General features: G+C 45.6%; 1 protein-coding gene across 7 annotated transcripts in view; it reads left to right on the top strand.

Moving 5' to 3' along the window:
- Nucleotides 1–19,140: 19,140 nt before the first annotated feature.
- ATXN2 (ataxin 2) overlaps nucleotides 19,141–21,345 on the top strand; it is a 116,620-nt gene continuing 114,415 nt past the window's right edge. For 5 of the 7 annotated variants that reach the window (XM_039231220.1, XM_039230982.1, XM_039231129.1 and 2 more), the window contains exon 1: nucleotides 19,330–19,629. In XM_039231220.1, coding sequence (XP_039087151.1) covers nucleotides 19,424–19,629 — 206 coding nt within the window. In that variant the 5' untranslated portion in view covers nucleotides 19,330–19,423. Of the gene's footprint in view, nucleotides 19,630–21,345 lie in introns of all 7 variants that reach the window. The other 2 variants (XM_039230851.1, XM_039230770.1) reach the window with 1 other exon arrangement.

Raw genomic sequence — 21,345 nt, 5'->3', positions numbered from 1 at the left:
TGACATACCATCGCTTCCACCATACCCAGTGTGTTTGAAGCTAGTCACTAAGTCCAGCCCAGTCACAAGGGGACTAGAGTTAACCTTCACTTCTCCTTCTCCTCTCCTCCTCCTCCTTCTTTTTCAATTTTATGTAAACTCTACGCCACACATGGGGCTTAAACTCACGACCTTGAGATCAGAAGTGGCATGCTCTACCTACTGAGCCAGACAGGCACCCCGAGCTTCACTTCTCAAATGGAGGCAAATCAAAGGATTTGTGGGGCATAGTTTTTAAACCACCATCCCACCACACTTCCCCCTAATATCTCATTCATGAGATTTGGGTCACATCGTGATACCTGAACCAGTCACTGGTAAGGGGAGGAGATTATTTTAAGATCAGTCACTTCTGGGGCTGGTCTCAGCTTCCTTGAGGCTCAGGGATGCTTGGGGGAAGGAAAATGCCTGAACAAAATCGGTGTTTTGGGAGAAAGGAAAGAATGGGTGGCAGTGTGGCAGCGGCAGTGAGGGTACCATATATACAGTCACCGGGGGTGAGTAATTGGGAAGGCAGGGAAGAGGTTTCAAAGGAAGAGGAGCTAAATTTAATACTTAATTAAGTCTCAGATTCTTTAGTGGTATATATTCACCAGAAGGAGCAGAAGATGAATGGAGTTTTCTTTCTGACTTGGAACCCTGTTTTGTCCCCTCTGCTCCAGAAATTTTGTAATTTGTCTTCTCTACAGAGACACAATAATCCTTTTTATCACCAAGTCTTTGCAAAAATGCTAACTATTTCATAATGAAAGTCAAGGTTGCACTAATTAAAGGATCTAACATGAAGCCTAGTTTTTTTTCAACTGAAGTGAAATTCAAATAACATGAAATTAACTATTTTAAAGTGAGCCATTCAGTGGCATTTAGTACATTTATAATGCTGTGCAACTATCACCTCTGTCCGGTTCCAAAACGTTTACATACTCCCTGCCCCCAAAAGCAACACTGGACCCATTAGGAGTCACTATACATTCCTCCATCCCCCCAGTCCCTGGCACCCACCCATCTGCTTTCTGTCTCTATGGATTTACCTATTCCCAACATTTTATATAAATGGAATCATACAATATGTGACTTTTGTATCTGGTTTCTTTCACTTAGCATTGTGTTTTTGAGGTTCATTGTATGTATTGGAACCTCATTCTTTTTTTTTTTTTAAGTTTTTATTCATTTTTGAGAGACAGAGCACAAGTGGGGGAGGGGCACGAGAGAGAGAGAGAGAGAGAGAGAGAGAGAGAGAGAGAGAGAGAGAGAGAATCCAAAGCAGGCTCCAGGCTCTGAGCTGTCAGCACAGAGCCCGATGTGGGCCTTGAGCTCACGGACTGTGAGATCATGACCTGAGCCAAAGTTGGACGCTTAACTGACTGAGACACCCAGGCATCCGCCCACCCCCACTTTTTTTTTTTCTTTGAGAGAGAGAGCAGAGAAAGGGCAAAGAGGAGAGAGGAAGAGAGAAAATCCCAAGCAGGTTCCTCACTGTCAAGACAGAGCCCAGTGCAGGGCTTGAACTCATGAACTATGAGTTATGACCTAAGCCAAAACCAAGAGTCAGACACTTAGCTGACTAAGCCACCCAGGTGCCCCAGAACCTCATTCTTTTTTATGATTGAATATTCCATTGTATGGATACATATATATAATTTTTTTGCTTGTTTGTTTATCCATTCACCCAGTTATAGACATTTGGAATCTTCCCACATTTTGGCAACTATGAATAGTGCTGTTATGGATGAACATGCATATACATATATTATTTTGAGTGTCTGTTTTCAATTTTTGGAGGGTATACATCTAGGAATGAAATTGCTGAGTCATGTGGTACTTCCATGTTTAACTCCTGATGAATGACAAACTGTTTTCTGAAACAGCTGTAGCATTTTACATTCCCACCAGCAATGTGTGAGGGTTTCGATTTCTTCATATCCTTGCCAACACTTGTTATTTTCCATTGTTTTGAGTGTGGCCACCCTAGTGGGTTTGAAATGTCAAGGGAGATTTTGGAGGTTCCCATTAATTACCTAATTATCTATTTCAAAAAAATTTTTTAATGTTTATTCTTTGATAGACAGAGAGAGACAGAGCATGAACAGGGAAGGGGCAGAGAGAGAGGGGGAAACACTGAATCCGAAACAGGCTCCAGGTTCCGAGCTGTCAGCACAGAGCCCATTGCAGGGCTCGAACCCACGAACTGTGAGATCATGACCTGAGCCAAAGTTGGATGCTTACCTGACTGAGCCCCCCCAGGGGCCTCCCTAATTATCTATTTCAGACCAACTGGGTGAAAATCTTACATTTGATTTTTCTTAAAAAAAAGAAAGAAAGAAAGAAAGAAAGAAAGAAAGAAAGAAAGAAAGAAAGAAAGAAAGAAAGAAATAGGAGTGCCTGCATGGCTCAATTGGTTAAGCATCGACTCTTGATCTCCATTCAGGTCTTGATCTCAGGGTTGTCAGTTCAAGCCCCGTGTTGGACTACATAATAGGTGTGAAGCCTACTTATAAAGTAAATAAAATGAAATAGAATAAAACTAGTTAAAATAAAAATGAATGTAAAAGAAAGCTAGGCTTCTACTAGACTTCATTCTAATTAAGAATTAGCTTTCCAACAATTTGAGGGTGGATCTACCCTTGTAAATGCTATTAGGGGATTAAATTCACTAAAATGTGCTTCAAAACCAGCCAAAGAAGAACAGTGGAAGTCCATATTGACAAAGTTGAGCCAGGCTCCTAAATAACTACCAGAAAAGTGGAAAGAATTATGATCTGCTTGGCACAACTCAAAAAAAGCAGAAAAAAAAGAAAAATAGCCAGAAGCCAGCCTAAAGAGTTTAATGGAAATGGGCCACTAGAAATCAGATATAGCCAATATGTATATTTATCTGCCTATCTATAAAATATGGATTTTTTAAAATGTTGATTTATTTTTGAGAGAGAGAGAGAGAGAGAGAGAGAGCATGAGCAGGGGAGGGGCAGAGAGAGAGGGAGACACAGAATCAGAATCAGGCTCCAGGCTCTCAGCTGTCAGCACAGAGCCCAATGCGGGGCTCAAACTCAGGAACCATGCGATCATGACCTGAGCTGAAGTCAGATTCTTAACTGACTGAGCTACCCAGGTGCCCCCAAAATATGGATATCTTTGATATTTATCTACAGATATATCTGGATTCATTTATGTTGAATTTGCTGTGTTGTCTGTGTTTATATAGGTAATTAGATAGATGTAGATCCACATCTACAAATACAATTGACCTTCAAACAACATGGCTTTGAACTAAGTGGGTCCACTTATATGTGGATTTTTTTCCCCAATAAATACAGTATAATCAATGTATTTTCTCTTCCTTATGATGTTCTGAATAACACTTTTTTTCTCTAGCTTAATTTATTTTGTAAGAATACAGTATATAATACATATAGCCTACAAAATATGTGTTAACAACTCTTTATGTTAATGGTAAGGCTTCCAGTCAACAGTAGGCTATTAATAAAGTTTTCAAGGAGTCAAAAGTTATATGTGGATTTTCACCTGTAGAGGGCTTCACCTGCACTGTTCAAGGGTCAGCTGTAGGTCTCTTTTACCTTGTTATCCACTTCCATGGTTGTCCAGGAGTGCATTTGTTTTATTTTATTTTTTAAGTAATCTCTACATCCAGCATGGGGCTCAGCCTCATGACCCCAAGATCAAGAGCCGCATTCTATCCTGACCAAGCCAGCCAGGCGCCCCCAGGAGTGCATTTAAAAAACACAACACATATAGGGTATCTGGGTGGTTCAGTCAGTTAAGCGTCTGACTTTTGATTTCAGCTCAGGTCATGATCCCAGGGTCGTGGGATCAAGCCTTGCGTTGGGCTCCATGCTGAGTGTGGAGCTTGCTTAAGGTTCTCTCTGTCTCTTCCTCTGCCCTTCTCCCCAGCTCTCTCTCTCTCTTTCTCTCTCTCTAAAATAAAAAAAATGTAAAAAATAAAATAAAAAACACAACTCATATGGAGCATCTGGCTGGCTCACTCAGAAGAACATGTGACTCTGGGGTCGCCTGGGTGGCTCAATAGGTTGTGTCTGACTTCAGCTCAGGTCATGATCTCATGGTTCCTGGGTTCAAGCCCAGTGTTGGGCTCTGTGCTGACAGTTCAGAGCCTGTAGCCTGCTTTGGATTCTTCTCCCTCTCTCTCTGTCCCTCCCCTACTCATTCTCTGTTTCTTTCTGTCTCAATAATAAATAAACATTAAAAAATTAGAACATGTGACTCTTGATCTTGGGGTACTGTGAGTTCAAGCCCCATGTTGGTTATAGAGATTAAATGAATAAATAAAAACAAACGAACAAACACAACCCTTCACCAATATATATCTAGTGGTGATAAATGGTAGGAAGAAAAATAAAGCAGATTATGGGGGTACAAACTGATGAGGTAAGGTGCTGTTGTATACAACAGGGTGCTCAGGGAAGCCTTCTCCACGAAGAAGGATCCAAAATGAGCCCAGGGGCGCCTGGCTGGCTTAGTCGGTTAAGCGTCCGACTTTCGCTTAGGTCATGATCTCGCAGTTCGTGGGTTCGAGCCCCGCGTCGGGCTCTGTGCTGTCAGCTCAGAGCCTGGAGCCTGTTTCAGAGTCTGTGACTCCCTCTCTCTCTGACCCTCCCCTGCTCTCTCTCTCTCTCTCCTAGAAATAAATAAAAAAAACATTAAAAAACAATTAAAAAAAAATGAGCCCAAAGATCCAAATAAGGTGAAGGACTGAGCCATGTGTACTCCTGTGGAAAAGGCATTCCAGGAAGAGGGAACAGCAAGTGCAAAGGCCCTGAGGTGAAGGTGGGGCCGTGCTTGGCATGTTGGAAGACTATCAAGGAGGTAGGGTGTGTGGGCTGGAATGAGCAAGCAGAAGAGTGGAAGGAGTGGAAGGCTGAAGAGGTAGTGAAGGGCCAGATGCTTAGGACCTCCTAAGTCAAGGTAAGTGTGTAGCGCTTATTCCAATGGGAATGCCACATGAGTATTTTTAGTAGGGGAGCTGCATGCTGTGACTTGTGTTTTTAAAGGACAACTCCGGCTGTTGTTTTGCAACATAGACTCAGTGGGGTAAGAGAGGAAGCAAGGAGACACATGAGGCCTGAGCAAGTACCAGAGAGAATGTGGCTGGGAGGAGGGTGTGAGTCCCGAGGTGGGAGAAAGAGGTACACCCGAGCGCGGAGTATTAAGGGGGGGCAGTGAGGAAGAGCGGACCGATGATGGCTCTGCGTTGGTTGCTGTTGCTGTTTTATCTGAGCACCAGAAGGCTAGGGGTTGCAACGGGGAGAGGGTGCTGAGCTCATCCCAGAAGTTGGCTGGGTGCAGTTCACGAGGGCTTGGGCTGGCGGCGGGGGTGGGGGTGGGGAGGGTGTCTTCCCGGAATTGGGGTGCACTGGGCTGGATGAGCCTGTCTGGAAGTTTAGAGGGCTGAAAGAAGGGGTGTGGCCATGCTAAGGAGGTTAGGAAGGTGACAGGGTACCGGAAGAGTCGGGGGAGTGTGAGAGAGTCCAGGGCAGGGAGCCAGGAGGCAGGAGCGTCTCCAGAAGGAGGCAGTGGTCCCCCAGGATGAAGTCAGCTGATAGAGCCAGAAAGGGGACGGAGGACAATGGGCCGTGGGATTCTGCAGGGGGGCAGCCATGGCAGTCATTGAGGAAAGTGTTTCTTTGAAGAGGCAGGTGGAAGAGAGGAGGGGAGGAAAAGAAGGGGAGGTCAGGGAAGGCCGCTCTCAGCGCAGTGGAGAGCAGTGCAGGAAGGAGGAGGCAGCTCCAGGCAGGTGAGCATCAAGAGAGGATTACTTTTGGGGTGTCTGGGAAGCTCAGTAGGTTAAGCATCTGACTCTTGATTTTGACTCAGGTCATGATCTCACAGTTTGTGAGTTGGAGCCCCACGTTGGGCTCTGCACTGACAGCATGGAGCCTGCTTGGGATTCTCTCCCTCACTCTGCCCCTCCCCTGCTCATGCTCTCTCTCTCTTTCCCTCTCTCCAAATAAATAAATAAAACTTAAGAATTTTTTGTTTCGAAATGAGGGTTACTTTTGTAAAGATGAGAGGTACTTGTAGAGTTTACTTAGAAAAAATAAATATATAAATTTTAAACATTAAAAATTAAATTATAAAAAGAAAAAACGAAATATTTAGGGGCCCCTGGCTGGCTCAGTAGGTAGAGCATGCAACTCTTGATCTCCGGGTCATGAATTCAAGCCCCCACGTTGGGTGTAGAGTTTACTTAAGAAAATAATAATAAATAAAAATAAATTTAAAATTAAAAAAAGATGAGAGGTATTACGTCATGTTGGTTTGCTGAAGAGAATGTGCAAGAAGAGAGCAGAGCACTGGGGATGTTCCTCAGGAGGAAAGAGACTATAAGATCTACATAGAATATGGACCATCTATTAGAACAGTAGACATTTCTGGGTGCCTGGGTGGCTCAGTGCATTGAGCATCTGATTCTTGATTTCAGCTCAGGTCATGATCTCATAGTTGGTGAGTTTCAGCCCCATGTCAGGTTCCGTGCTGACTGCACTAGCCTGCTTGGGATTTTCTGTCTCCCTCTCTCTCTGTCCCTCCCCTGCTTGCTCTCTGTTTCTCTCTCTCTCAAAATAAATAAATAAACATTAAAACAACAACAACAACAACAACAGTGGCATTTCTACAAGTTCAAATAATGTTTCTGTGGATGAATCTGCTACTGAACTTTGAATTTGAACCCTGTAGGGTTTATCAAATCTAAGAACATCTCCCATGTTCTCTTAGCTCCAAAGCCATCTGCCAGTAGTTTATGATTTATTGCTACTTTTTTATTATGATAAAATATACATAAAATGTACCATTTGAACCATTAAATTTTTTTTAACGTTTATTTAAATGTTACTGAGAGACAGAGCACGAGTGGGGAAGGGGCAGAGAGAGGGAGACAGAATCTGAAGCAGGCTCCAGGCTCTGAGCTGTCGGTACAGCTCACGAACCTCAAGATCATGACCTAAGCTGAAGTTGGACACCCAAGTGACTGAACCACCCCATATGTTAACTTTTCTTAAGTGTACAGTTCATGGGCATTCATTGCACGCACAGTGTTCTACACCATCACAACTATCTATTTCTAACACTTTTTCATCACCCCAATCAATATCAACTCTTGTTCTTTGTTGTGTGAATTCCTAGCACAGGATGGTTCGGTTCATAGGTGCTCCTTTATCATCGGCAATGGAAAAGGTGGGCTATGATTACTGTATGTTTCTGGTCACTCCGCTCCAATATTAGTGCAAAGTGGATGAAGGGGGTAGAGGTGGGAGTGGGGAACGCCCCGCGGAAGTGCACTAGGATGTTGGTGTTCTAAAGAATAATTGATGATATGTGAACATGCTTGCACAAACTCGGGTCAGCCTGTCTACACCCAGTGCACAGAGGCTATTCCCAGAGCTGCAGCAGCTCGTGCACACTGGGCTTTGGTGAGGCTTTGAGAAGTTGTGAACCTACCACCTCAGTTCCTGGCTACCTACCTCTTTCCCAATAAGCCAGGTTGGCACCAGCCCAGCCTGGTGTTTGTCATTGTAGGTGAACCTCTCACCATCTGTCTGTCTGCAGAAGGAGACACAAAACCCTCACTCAGAACACCACGTGCCAGGATACCCACGGCCTTTTTTTTTTTTTTTATTTCTGAGAGAAAGAGAGACAGTGTGAGCAGGGGAGGGTCAGAGAGAGAGGGAGACACAAAATCTGAAACAGGCTCCAGGCTCTGAGCTGTCAGCACAGAACCTGATGTGGGGCTCGAACCCACGAACTGCAAGATCATGACCTGAGCCGAAGTTGGACACTTAACCTACTGAGCCACCCAGGAGCCCCTTTAATGTTTATTTTTAAGAGAGAGAGAGAGCAAGAGTGCATGAGCTTTCAGCACAGAGCCCGACACGGGGTTCGAACTCATGAATCATGAGATCATGGCCTGAGCTGAAGTGGGATACTTAACCGACTGAGCCACCCAGGCACCCTGGGAATTAGCATTTCATGGGGACAGAGTTTGCGTTTGGAAGATGAAAACATTCTGGAGATGAATGGTGGTGGTGGCATAAGAATGTGAAGGTACTTGATGCCACAACACTGCACACTTAAAAATCATTTTGATGGTAAATTTTAGGTTCTGTATATTTTGCCACAGGAAAAGAAATAGCCCAAGTGGCAGAAAGTAGATTAGTGGTTGCTAGGGGCTGAGGAAGGAGGGGATGGGATTGATTGCTAATGGTTATGGGATTTCCTTTTGGGATGATGAAATGTTCTAAAATTATACTGTGGTGACGGTTGCTTGGCTCTGTAAATATATTAAAAACCACCGAATTGTACACGTTTGAAATGAGTGAATTACAGAGAATGTGAATTATATCTCAACAAAGCTGTTAAAAGATGTTGGACATCTTAGAGCAAGTGCTAAATTAACAGATTCTTTTCATTCATTTGCCTTCATTCTCTCTCCTTCCTCCTTTCCTGGCCTTCATTTATTTGGGCGTTTTCATGAACCTACATAATACGCCTTCCCCCTTTTCATGTCTAGCCTTGTTGAGTGTTCTGCTAACCTTTAATGCCCTTTAAGGCCTGGGGGAAAAGGACAGGCTATTAAGGTCAGGCTGGAATAAATGGTGTGTTTGTACAATGGAACAGTAATATTGCCCAATAAAAATGAGATTAAAGGGTTTCACCAGGCCTATGAGGAGGAAAAGTTGAAAATCATAGTCCCACAGACCATATCAGAAATCTGGATGAAAGCTGAAAGCCTCAGCCCCTGTGCCTAGCTATCTTATCTCTGCAAGCAGGGGTTGGGCCATTCAGCATGTGGCCTTCTTCTCTCCTGCAACGTAACCTCTGAAAGTTCCCTTGCAGGCATCTGGCTAGGTCAGTCGTTGGAGCATATGACTCTTGATCTGAGGGGTTGTGGGTTTGAGCCCCACATTGGGTGTAGAGATTGCTTAAAAATCTTAAAAAAAACAACAACAAAACTAGTTCCCTTGCAACTTGAGAGCATCTAGTGCTCTCAAGCATCTAGTGCTTGAAGGACAATTAGGATGACCTTCCTAAAGTCATGTGATGGCATTTCTGGAGAACCAGTCAGTGTATATGTCAGAGTCCTCCATAGAAACAGAACCAAAAGGAGATACATATATCCATATGCAGAGAGATTTATTAGAAGGAATTGGCTCATGTAAGTATAGAGGCTAAAAAGTCCCACGATCTGCCATCTGCAAGTTGGAGACCCAGGAAAGCTGGTGGTGTAGTCCAATTTCAAGTCTGAGAAGAAGGAGCACTGATGGTGTTAAGTGCCAGTCTGAAGGCAGAAGACCAAGGACCCAGCTCAACTGGTCAGGCAGAGACTTCTCCCTTCTTCTGCATGTTTGGTCTCTGTCCTCAACAACATGGATGATGCCCACACACAGAGGGGAGGACAGTCTGCTTTCCTCGATCCACGAACTCACATGGTCATCTTTTCTGGAAACGCCCTCCCAGACACACCCAGAAATAATGTTTAACCAGATATATCTGGGCATCCCATTGCCCAGTCAAGTTGACACATAAGATTAACCTTCACAACCAGCTTTGCAGAAAATACACTTGGTGCTATTTTCATGAGGATGCTTCTAGCAGTCCTGAGGGAGATGGCCAAGAAATTGGAGGTTTGGAAGTCATCAGATTGTTAAAGGTAGGCTTCTCAGCTTTCTTCTGAATACTGGAAGTCATCGTGTTAAAGAAAAAAAATAATAAGGTTTAAGTAGATTTTTCAAATGATTCCATCCCTGATTGTGATAGATTACAAAAAAAGAGCCGCAAAAATCTTTCCTCCCTGTGTGCCCATCCTTTGCAAAGTAATTTTGCAGTTTGCTATTTCACCACCTCTCAAATCTGGGCTTGGCTTTGACTAATGTGGCCAGAAAATGTGACACTGGGGTGCCTGGGTGGCTCAGTTGGCTAAGCGACTGACTCTTGATTTCGGCTCAGGTCATGATCTCATAGTTCCTGAGAGTGAGCCCTACAACGGGCTCCACGTTGACAAAGCAGAGCCTACTTGCGTTTCTCTCTCTCTCCCTCTCTCTGAACCACCCCCCCACACACACCTGTGCATGCTCTCTCTCTCTCTCAAAATAAATAAACTTAAAAAAAAAGTGACACAAGAAGAGGCATGACAAGTGCCTGCACATTAGGGCTTGCCTTTCCTTGCTGCTCTTGGGACCTTGTGATCACCACCATGTGAATGAGCCCAGGCCAGGCTGTGGGATGATTAGAGATATATGGCCAAGTTGTCTTGATCCTCTCCAGCTGACCTAGAGCCAACTGCCAGCCATGTCCAAGAGGCCATCTTAGACCATTTAACTCCAATGGAGTCAGCCCAGAAAAGAAGGATTGTTCAGCCAACACACAGGATTTTAAGGAAAAAAAAAAAAAAAGGTGGTTGTTCTCAGCCACTATGTTGGAAGGAGTTTGTTACACAGCAACTGCTAACCAATACACAAATATTTAGTAGTTCTTAAAAAGGCTTATAACAACAACAACAACAAAATAATATGTTAAGATTATCAGAAATTGCAGTAACAGGATTCCTGAGTCATTTTCAGGGTACCAGAAGCCTATCCACTGCTTATTTGCTGCACAAACACTTGCTCTGTTTTGACACACTGAGGGCAGAAAAGAGCCATATGTGCAATGGAAGAGAAGAATGGGAGTCCTGACCACAGGAGAGTGAATCCAGCTCTCACAGGGCCTTGGCAATAACTTCCTCCAGCCTGCTGGAGTCTGGTGACTAAGAGTAGTTCCCCAGAAGGTCCCTTGTGGTTTCCTGGCTTCAGCATCTCTGATGAACTAGACTGACACTTTCCTGAATGCCTGTAAGGTCGTATCACAAGCTATTAACTGGAAGAGAAGTAAGCTTTATCCAGTGAGTGAATGCAAACTCTGCCTAAACCACGTGTGATGGAAGTAAAGCAGCCTAATTGTCTGACAGTCCCTCTCATTGCCTGGAAATGCTTGGGTCATTAGGGGGTGGCCTTGGATGTTGGCCCCACCATTCTGGCCCATGGCTGGTAGTCATTAGCAGGTCTAAATAGGAAGCATGTGCCATTTTAGGCCCAAATAAGCAAACATGTATAAGCTGAGAACTAGTCTCTACCAAATCAGGCTTATTAAGTGCCTACTACAGACTGATGCTGTAGGTACTGGGGGTGAACGGGTCTACCTGATCCCTAACTCATCTGTTTGGCTGAGCTAGCATTTCAGCAGAAAACAGTATAAATGTGGCAGAAAGGGATGGGGGGTGGGGGTGAAAAGCTCCTGAAACTGGCCTTTCTTTTCTCTTTCTATGGGAATCAGAATTTATTGCCTAGAGTTTGAGAAGGACAGTTTGTGGTTGAATAAAACAAAATTAAAGTGGTAGGGACAGTGATTGATCTTACTTTGGGAAATGGGAAAGAGAAGGATGTGAAGGAGTCAGCAGTCAGTGACCTGGGTGGCTCTGGTGTTCCCATCTCTGTAATGCTGTAAGCGCCAAAGGAAATCCTACAAATCAAAGTGCTTTGTAAACCATGAAGCATTATATAAACAATAGTTACTCTTACTGATGCCCTAACAGTCTCTTGCTATTTTTTTTAACAAAAGGTAATATGTACACATGGTAAAAAGAATGTTCAAAATGAAATTTCCAACAGTGCAAAAGTTATATAGTAAAAACATTTTCCTTCTTTCTAGTCCTCTAGTATCAGTTTTTTTTCTGTCCCATCTAATTTAGATGTATGCATATATACAGGGGTAATATATATATGTATATTCACACATACTTTCCTTTTGTTTAACACAAATAAGTGTATAGCATACAAAATAATCTACACATTTATTTATGAATTGTTTTATTTTTGTTTTTCAATGTTCTGCTTTTTGGCTTAACAAATCCCACCCCAGCTTTACTGAAGAATAATTAGCAAATAAAAAGTTATATGTTTAGGGGCGCCTGGGTGGCTTAGTTGGTTTAGCGTCTGACTTTCTCTTTGGTCATGATCTTGTGGTTCTTGGGTTCGTGCCCTGCTTCGGGCTCTGTGCTGACTGCCAGCTCAGAGCCTGGAGCCTGTTTCAGTCTGTGACTCCCTCTCTCTCTGACCCTCCCCTGTTCATGCTGTCTCTCTCTCTCCTAGAAATAAATAAAAACATTAAAAAAAATTAAAATGTTTAAAGTATACAAGGTGATGATTTGATCTATGTAGACACTATGAAATGGTTCCCACAATCCAGTGAATTAGAATCTGTCACCTCCCATAGTTACCCTTTTTCTTTTTTTCTTTCTTTAATTAATTTGTTTTTCTTACATTTATTTATTTTTGAGAGACAGCGTGAGCAGGGAAGGGGTAGAGAGAGAGAGACAGACAGACAGAATATGAAGCAGCTCCAGGCTCTGAGCTGTCAGCACAGAGCCCGACGCAGGGCTCGAACCCACAAACCGTGAGATTGTGACCTGAGCCAAAGTCGGATGCTCAACTGACTGAGCCACCTGGTGCCCCTCCACCCCTTTTTTTTGTTGTTTTTTTAAACAACGGGTTTTAAAGATCCTTTCGGATCAGTGTGAAGATCCGCCTCTTTCTCACTGAACAGCTGAGAATATTCCATATTCCATTGCATTTAGGATACCCTACAAGGTATTTGACTGCTCCCTGCTGATGGGGTTTCTATTCTCTGTTCCAAATAGCACTATAGGGATTATCCTTGTGCATTCATCTCTCCACCTTTGTTAGGCCAAAGGAAAGGGGCAGTTTCAGTTTTGATGGGCTCTGCCAGCTGTGGATGGGGACCTTTAACCTTCGTCACTTCTCTTTCTAATTAAGCAACAGGCAGTGGGTGGTGCTGCCAGGTCACTAGAACCTTGCCTTTTGCCTTTGATGAAACCAAGAAGTTTGATTTTTCCCAGGGAGCCCTCTTAGGCTTTCACTGTTTTATATAGGAAAGCATTTTTTTAAAAAAAAAATGTTTTATTTATTTCTGAGAGAGAGAGAGAGAGACAAAGACAGCGTGAACAGGGGAGGGTCAGAGAGAGACAGAGATACAGAATCCAAAGCAGGCTCTAGACTCTGAACTAGCTCTCAGCACAGAGCCCGACACGGGGCCCGAACCCACAAGCCATGAGATCATGACTTGAGCCAAAGTCGGACACTTAACCAACTGAGCCACCCAGGCACCCCAATATATAGGAAAGTGGTTTAGAGACCAGATGTTGGAGACAGACTGCCTGGATTGCAATCCTGGCTCTAACATTTAATGAATGTGGCCATAGGCAAAATGATTTCAAACTTTTTGTGCCTCAGTCTCCCCATCTGTCACACGGGAATAATAATCCTATCTACTTATGCAGGGTTTCTCTACCAACCTTGGCACTATTGACATTTGGGGCAGGATAACTCTTTGTGGGGGTGGGGGGCAGTCCTATGCTCTGTAGGGTGTTTAGCAGCATCCCTGGCCTCACTCACAACACACCAGTAAATTTACTCTTCAAAATTTTTAAAAATGTTTATTTATGAGAGAGCACGTGCAAAGGAGGGGCAGAGAGGGAGACCCAGAATCCAAAACACGCTCCAGGCTCTGAGCTGTCAGCACAGAGCCCAATGCAGGGCTTGAACTCACGAACTGTGAGATCATGACCTAAGCCAAAGTCAGATGCTTAACCTACTGAACCACCCAGGCACCCTGCATTTATTCTTCAATTGTGGCAACAATATCTCTAGACATTTCCAAATGTCCCCTAGCGGCGAGGGCAGTGCAAAATTCTCCCTTTCCACTGAGAATTGGTGGGTATTGTGAGGATTACTCGAGTGAATTCTTACGTAGAAAGCACTTAGAACAGAGCTGGCCCATAGTGAATGCTATATAAGGGCCTGCAATTATTATCATTCTCATTCTCTAGTCCTGGACTACCTTATGGAAAATAAGTAGTTTTGGTAATGTGGGGGCTTAAGTGAGACAGGGAGTATTGTTAAGCTGGTATCTGATTCCACTCTGGAACAAGAATCCAAGTCCTCATTCTAGGATGATAGGTCAGCAGTACTAGCATTAATTATAGTCTGATCCCTCTGGGGGTTCCATTTTAGGGTTCCTAGTATCTTGTAGCAAACTTAACAAGATCCCACGCTAATGCCCACTTCAGCTGTCACTGTTGCTGCACACATCCATTTCAAATCCCCTCCTGCAATTCTCCAAATGGTGCATGCTTCAAATCTCTGGTTTCCATAAATCTGGCCCCTGGCACAACAGGCTGCCCACAAAATTCACCCAAAAAAGGGGGCGAATGAAAACAAGAGAGAATGAGGAAAAACAAAAGGCTGAGTTTCTTTAAATTTCTGGCTCTGCGCAGCACAAGCAATTCCAATGAAAAATAAAGAATTCTTTCTTCTGTGTCTATTTCAGCTGGCATCCAGCTTTTGCTTCATGAATAATGTCACCGCATCATTATTCTGTCCCACAAGGTAAAACAAAATGAGCAACTTAACAACCAGAAGTGTGCTTGTGTGGAGGAAAGGCTAATTTAAAAGCTTTTCAGATAATGTTGCTGTGTTCCCTACTATTTTGTCACACCCCCCTCTGTTCTTTCAAATCTATGGGAAAGTTGTTACTTTGCACACAAGGTGTATAAATAATGCCCTCCTGGAAGCGCTCCACACCATACACTTTTTCTTTTTTTATTTCTTTTAGTCTTTTGGGATTCCTGGAGTGTCTACAAATAGATTAGCCTCTAAGAATTCTGAGTAACCATGGTTAGAAAAAAAAACACTGGTTTAATTAGCCATGGTCCTATTTTTGAAATTACATCTGCTCTCTCTCTTTTTTTAAAATGAGGATTGGTCTATGCAAAAACTTGAAGAGGATGGATTTTGGGGGGGGGTGCATGTTAGTTTTGATTTGAATTAATTTTCATGCTTTTGAAAGTGAAATCAAGAGTATTGAGTGAATAATGTATCATCATACATTAAACATGATCAAATGAAGAGAGCTGAAAAGAAATGATTGCAGAAAAATGAATTGCTGGAAATACTGGATCATCTGATGTGTGCTGCTGTGCTGAGAGATAGCAAATCACTCTTTGCGTTTCTGCTTTGCGTGGTTACATCAGTTTTTCACCCCCAAATCCTCAGACTTGATTAATCATTGAAGTGATGAAAATTAAAGGGCCCTGTGGCTCGCTGAAGGGTCATTGAAAATCAAAAAGCAAGTATGGAATTTACAGGACTAGATTCTCAAGTTTGAACGTCTTTGCATATATACCTCCTCACTTGATACTCTTTTCATTTCTGAAATAGTGGTTGGAACGGTCTCAATTATTTTTGAAGCTTAAATTTTAGCAATATTTCTCAATCTCAGAACTTCTTTGGGACAATGTTCTTCATTGCCTTTGATGACAGCTCTCCAGTGACACTTGTTGGTTTGGTTTAGATGGCTGCCTGAAAATCATTTGGGAAGCATTCAAAAATTTAAATTCCACTGGATACAATATATCTGATTTCAGCATTTGTTTTTAAAGCGTTCTTTTTAATTTTAAAGATTTTATTTTTAAGTAATCTCTACACCCAACATGGGGCTCAAACTCACAACCCTGAGATGGAGGGTCGCATGCTCCAGCAACTCAGCCAGCCAGGCACCCCTTTAAAGAATTCTGAACACATATGGAAATCATAGGAAATGCACTTTTTTGGTCATCTGTATTGGTTGTCTTTCGCTGCATGACAAATTATGCCAGAACCTATTGACTGAAACCACAATAGAGTTGGGAATCTGGTGTGGCCAAGCTGAGCACTTCAAGCTCAGGGTCTCTAACGAAGCCTATTAAGATGCTGTGATCAGGGCTGTAGCTACAGCAAGTCTTGATTGGGGGATGATCCACTTCCAAACTCCCCACACGGCTGTTGGCAGCTGTCAGGTCCTTGCTGCTGTGCTCACAGACATTCCCTCTCCATAGGGTAGCTCACAACATGGCTAGCTGCCCCTAAACGAGTGAGAGAAGGCAGTCCAAAACAAAAGCTACAGTCTTTTTATAACCTAATCTTGGAAGTGGAAGCCCAAACTTTTTTTCAAACTTTTTGTTTGATGGAAAACACTAGGTCCAGTGGAAATTCAAGTGGTAGAGCTCTCATGGGGTCTGAACCTCAGGAGAACAGGATCACATGGGGTCATCTTACAGGCTGCCTTACCACACCATTTTGTCTTCAGGTGCATTATCCTGACATTTACATTTATTAAAAATTTTCAGAAGGTGGGGGGAGAGAGAAAGAGAGAGAGCAAGCGAGCAGGGGAGAAGCAAAGGGAGAGAGAGAATCTTAAGAGGGCTCCATGCTGACTGTGAGGTCATGATCTGAACCGAAATCAAGAGTCAAGCGCTTAACCAATGGAGCCACACAGGCACCTCCTGACATTTACATTTAAAGCTTAAGCCCCCTAATGTGATGTCATAGTTGCTATTAAATAGCCACATCTTTAGATGTCCAGAATTTAGGTGAAAGCTTTGCAATAAAACATATCCTTGGTTTTGGGTGGTGATCTTTCTTCAGCAAAGAAAAAAGGGGTGTGTGTACAAAACAGAGTCAATGGTTCTCTTGGTTTCCATTTTATTATCAAAGCAGAAGTGGAATTTTAATGATAAACCCTCAAATATTCCAGGTGTGGATGTAAAATGGCAGAGTCATTTTGGAAAAGAGTTTGACAGTATCTTTAAAAAGTTAAATATAGGGGTGACTAAGCCAGTCGGCTTAGTAGGTAGGGCATGCAACTCTTGATCTTGGGCTTGTGAGTTCAAGCCCCCATGTTGAGTGCAGACATTACTTAAAAAAATAAAGTCTTCGAAGAGTTAAATATAAACTTACAATACTGCCCAACATTCCATTTTTAGGCATCTGTTCAAGAGAGATGACAACATGTATCCACACAAAGACATCCTTTACAAATATTCATAGTGGTAGTATTCATAATAGCCTCGAACTTGAAACAATCTAAAGGTCCACCAACAGTGAGGAGATACATGAAATGTGAAATATCCATACACTGGAATACTACTCAGTGCTAATAAGTAATGAAACATTGAGACATGCTATGGCATAGATAAACTTCCAAACCATTATGCTAAGTGAAAGACCACCTATTGCTACATTCCATGTATATGATATGTTTAGAATAGATAAATTCACTGAAAGTATATTAGTAGTTACTGGGGCTGAGAATAGGAACCAGGAGTAACTGCAAACGGGTGTAAGGATCCTTTTGGGATGATGGAAATGTTCTGAAATTAATGGTTGCATAACTCTGTGGATTTACCGAGAATCATTGCTTTGTAAACAAAATGGGTAAATTTTATAATATGAAAATTATGCCTCAATAAATTGTTAAGTATATTTTCAATGATAGTGGGTGAAAACTTAGAGCTTTCTTAGCCTAAATCAAATCACGTTCAGCTGTCAGCCTCAGGTTTTCTTATTCCACTTCCCTTCTGTCTCCCACCTGTCTGCAGTTTGCTCCTAAGATTGACTTCTGGGATCTTGGTCCCAGATATGGTTAACTATCAAATCATTAAACCAGAGAAAGTTGACTATATTTCCGTTATGGTGCTTCTATTCCCCCTCCTCCCACCTCATCTACTTTTTTAAATCTCAATTTCCTTTGGGTTAAATTTTAAAGGATTTTGCAACTGTTGGCTTAAAAGAATAGTTTTCTTTTTCTTCTCAACTTTCTTTTTACTCTAGATGGGAGATAAAGCTGATTTCCTACATTTCACGTATTTGCAGAGTATAATAATTTTTGCCTGGACTATCTAGAATATTAATTTCAATTTGGTTACTAGAGACATGTGATTTGATTATTCTCCAAGTTCTTCTAAGTCTTTACCTTTATCTGACAATTCTGGTAGATTGAGGGGGGAATCTGGGTGATCCCCCATCACTTCCTTAAGTAATTTTACTTAATAACCTGTATTCTTCACTCAAAAGAAAAATTATCTGCTTGCTTCCAGTTTAATTGCAACACACTTACAAAAACGGATTACTGTGCTGGCTAGCAATCCAAGTTAAAGTAAAACTTCTAAAGGGGCCAAGGTCTAAAGTTCGCACATTCTTGTGAGGTCTGTTCTGTTTCCACCAAGGGAGACCCCATTATCTATAGCTCTACCAATCACGTACATTTCCTTTTGAGTCTCATGAATAAGGAAAAAGTAGTTCAAGTGAGGGGAAAATGAGTTCAAGTGAAGGTCAGATAGCCAAAAGAGGTTTCTGGCTAATGGGTTGCTGGGGTGGAAAAAGTAGGGAAAAGGTAACCAGATGCGGGTGGCCCAGGGAGGTTGCTCGACTCCAACCTTGTTAATCTTGGCAGGGAAAAAAAAGGGCTGCCCTTAGACATCCAGTAACGCGGTGAGAGCCTACTGTGTGCCACATGCTGGGGATACAAAGACAACTGTGGGATGCTTGTGTTCTAGATGCTTCTTACGTAGCAAGGCAGAGTCTCCGCCCTGAAGGGACTCGCAGTCCGTGCTGGAGGTTGCATCAGGTGGGGGTAAACACGGACTCCCAGCAGTCTGAGAACGCTAAAAGATTGCTGGGGGGCGGGGAAGAAACGCTTCCCTACCGTCCCCTGGACTAGACCAGCCCCGAGGGCGAAGACAGACGACACGCCCTCCCGAAGGGCAGACCCGCCTCGAGGAGGGCGGATCCGGGCCGGGCCGGCCGCCGGGCCCTCACCCGACCCCCGCGAACGCGGCCCAGCGCGGCGCCCTCTCCTCACGTGTCCCTCCCGGCCCCGGGGTCGTCTCACGTTCTGCTTCCGTCCGACCCTTCCGACTTCCGGTAAAGAGTCCCCTGCCCGAACCACCGCGCCCACCCGGCATCGCCACGCGGCGTTTCTGTGTGCCCGACCCCCGATGCGCTCGGCGGCCGCAGCTCCTCCGGACCCCTCATCGGCCATCGAGCCACGCCGCCTAGCCGCGGCCAGGTGGTCCGGGCGGCGCTCGCTCCCGCGGCCGGCGCGGCGGGGCGGGCGGGGCAGTGGCGGCGGCGCGGCTCCGGGCCCGTATCCCTCCGCCGCCCCTCCCCCGCCCGGCCCCGGCCCCCCTCCCTCCCGGCAGCGCTCGCCTCCCTCCGCCTCAGACTGTTTTGGTAGCAACGGCAACGGCGGTGGCGCGTCCCTGCCCGGCTCCCGGCGGCTCCTCGGTTTCAGCGGGCCTCCTCGCCCCTTCGTCGTCCTCCTTCTCCCTCTCGCTGGCCCGGGAGCCCCCCCGGCCGCTCCATCCCGCGCCTCCCCGCTCGGCGCCCGCGCGTCCCCGCCGCGCTCCGGCGTCTCCTCGGCGCGCCCGGCTCCCGGCTGTCCCCGCCCGGCGTGCGGGCCGGTATATGGGCCCCTCACCATGTCGCTGAAGCCCCAGCAGCAGCAGCAGCAGCAGCAGCAGCCGCCCGCGGCTGCCAATGCCCGTAAGCCCGGCGGCAGCGGCGGCCTTCTCACGTCGCCCGCCACCGCGCCGTCGCCGTCTTCAGTCTCGTCGTCTTCGGCAGTGGCTTCCTCCTCGGCGGCGGCGGCAGCGAGCGCAGGCGGCGGGCGGCCCGGCCTGGGCAGGTGGGTGTCGCGCCCCAGCCCCCTCCGCTCCGGGCCTGGACGAGCCCCGGCCTCGCGTCCCCTCCCCCGCGGCCCACACGGTCGTTCCCGCCCCGTGACCGGCCTGGCTTGGTGGGGTGGGCTGGGGGCCCGCAGTGGGGGTGGGGCTCCCGCTCCCATCTGGAGCAGGGTGGTTTGGGTGGGGGCCGCTGCGGGATCCCTCCGGGAATGTCAGATCGTGTCCAGTCTCTAGCAACATCCCCACCCCTTCCCCCTCCCCCAAACGGTCAAGATGGAAGGACTGGGCAGCCTCCCCTTCTCCGTTTAAGTGTTTGGGAGGGATTCACAGGTCTCAGCATTTGTCAAGTCTCTCTTCCTCCTTTAACCCCATCATGGAGGGGATGCTTGGGCAGCGCCCCCACCCCCCAGTTTAAATATTAACGTGGAATGGTCTTCAGGTTTTGGTTCAGTCTCTCGAAACTTGCCAACTCCCCCATTGGGGAATAATGAGGGAGGGGGGAAAGTTAGGGCAGTGTCCCTCCTGTCCGTTAAAGGGGAAGCCTCGGGGCTCATCAGGAATCATTAGGGTCTGTGCAGTGCCCCCTGAGCACCCCCACTCCCTGTCCTGGGAAAGGTCGAAGAACCGGACTGAGGTACGTGGTTAGCGGCCCCCAGCACCTCTCCGCATTTAAATTAGACGGCGGCGGGGGCTCCTGGACTCATCTGGAATCGTCAGGCTCCGTGCAGTCTCCCGCAGCGTTCCGCCCTCCCCCACCTGAGGAAGGGGTGGGGGAGTGCCCGGCCCCCTCCCGGCCTCCCTCCTTCCCCCGCAAGGCCTTTCCGCCGCGGGTGGTGGCCGATCCGCATTGCTGTTTCGAGGCCGCCGAGGAGAAGGCGCCTTTGAATAGTGGTGGGCGAGGGCCGGACCCAGGCGTGCGTCAGAAGTCCAGGCCAGACTGGGGACATAAGGGGATGGTGGTTGGTGCCAGGGAGTGGGCACGACGCATTTTCCCCAACCCTCGCCGCAGTTTTTGAAATTTCGAGCGGAGAGGGATTGCAGCAGGGGACGTGGTGAGGTTCCTTAAGGCAGAAATGCAGGTGTTTACTTGGGTCGTCTCCCCCTTTTCCCTCCATATACCTAGATTTGTGGTAGGGACTGGGGGCTCTGTGTTGTCTCAGTTAACCCGGTCCGACTCTGGAGGGTGTGTTTGTGCGGGAAGGCATGTTGGGGGTGTGTGTAGGGGGGTGGTTGTCAGTTCGTATTTCACGAACTAAGAAAAAATGCTTAGTGTTCAAACGGGGCAGCAAATGTCAATAGACTCCATTCCATTGTGGCCAGTGTCCTTAACTTGGGGAGTGCCGCCAGAGCTCACCAAGGGCACGCAAAGACCGTTTCCCCTGTGCCCCGAGCCCATCCGTGTTGCCGGCACTGCCTTGCCTTCCTTAGGCCTAGGCGGGGTTAGGCAGAATCCTCCCTAAATAGACATCCTGGACTTCAGAAGGTGGGATAAGAGGATTTTTAAAAATTTTATGCAGTGAATTTCTTTTTGAAAACAGGTTTTCAGCAGTCTTTCCAAATAATTTTCATTTATGACAGGAGAAGTTACCCGTGGAGATGAATCAGAGCTCATTTTAAGGAATTCTGTCTTCTGGGGGGGAAGGGCGACCATTGGTGTGTTTTTTTTTTGTTTTTTGTATGTGTTTGTTTGTTTTTTTAACTTCTACCCTACCCACAGC

This window comes from Hyaena hyaena, unplaced genomic scaffold (genome assembly GCF_003009895.1).
Source record: "Hyaena hyaena isolate Hyena2069 unplaced genomic scaffold, ASM300989v1 scaffold_0, whole genome shotgun sequence".
NCBI classification, from domain to species: Eukaryota; Metazoa; Chordata; class Mammalia; order Carnivora; family Hyaenidae; genus Hyaena; species Hyaena hyaena.
The sequence above is the reverse complement of the archived record's forward strand: the minus strand, read 5'-3'. Positions and strand labels throughout refer to the sequence as shown.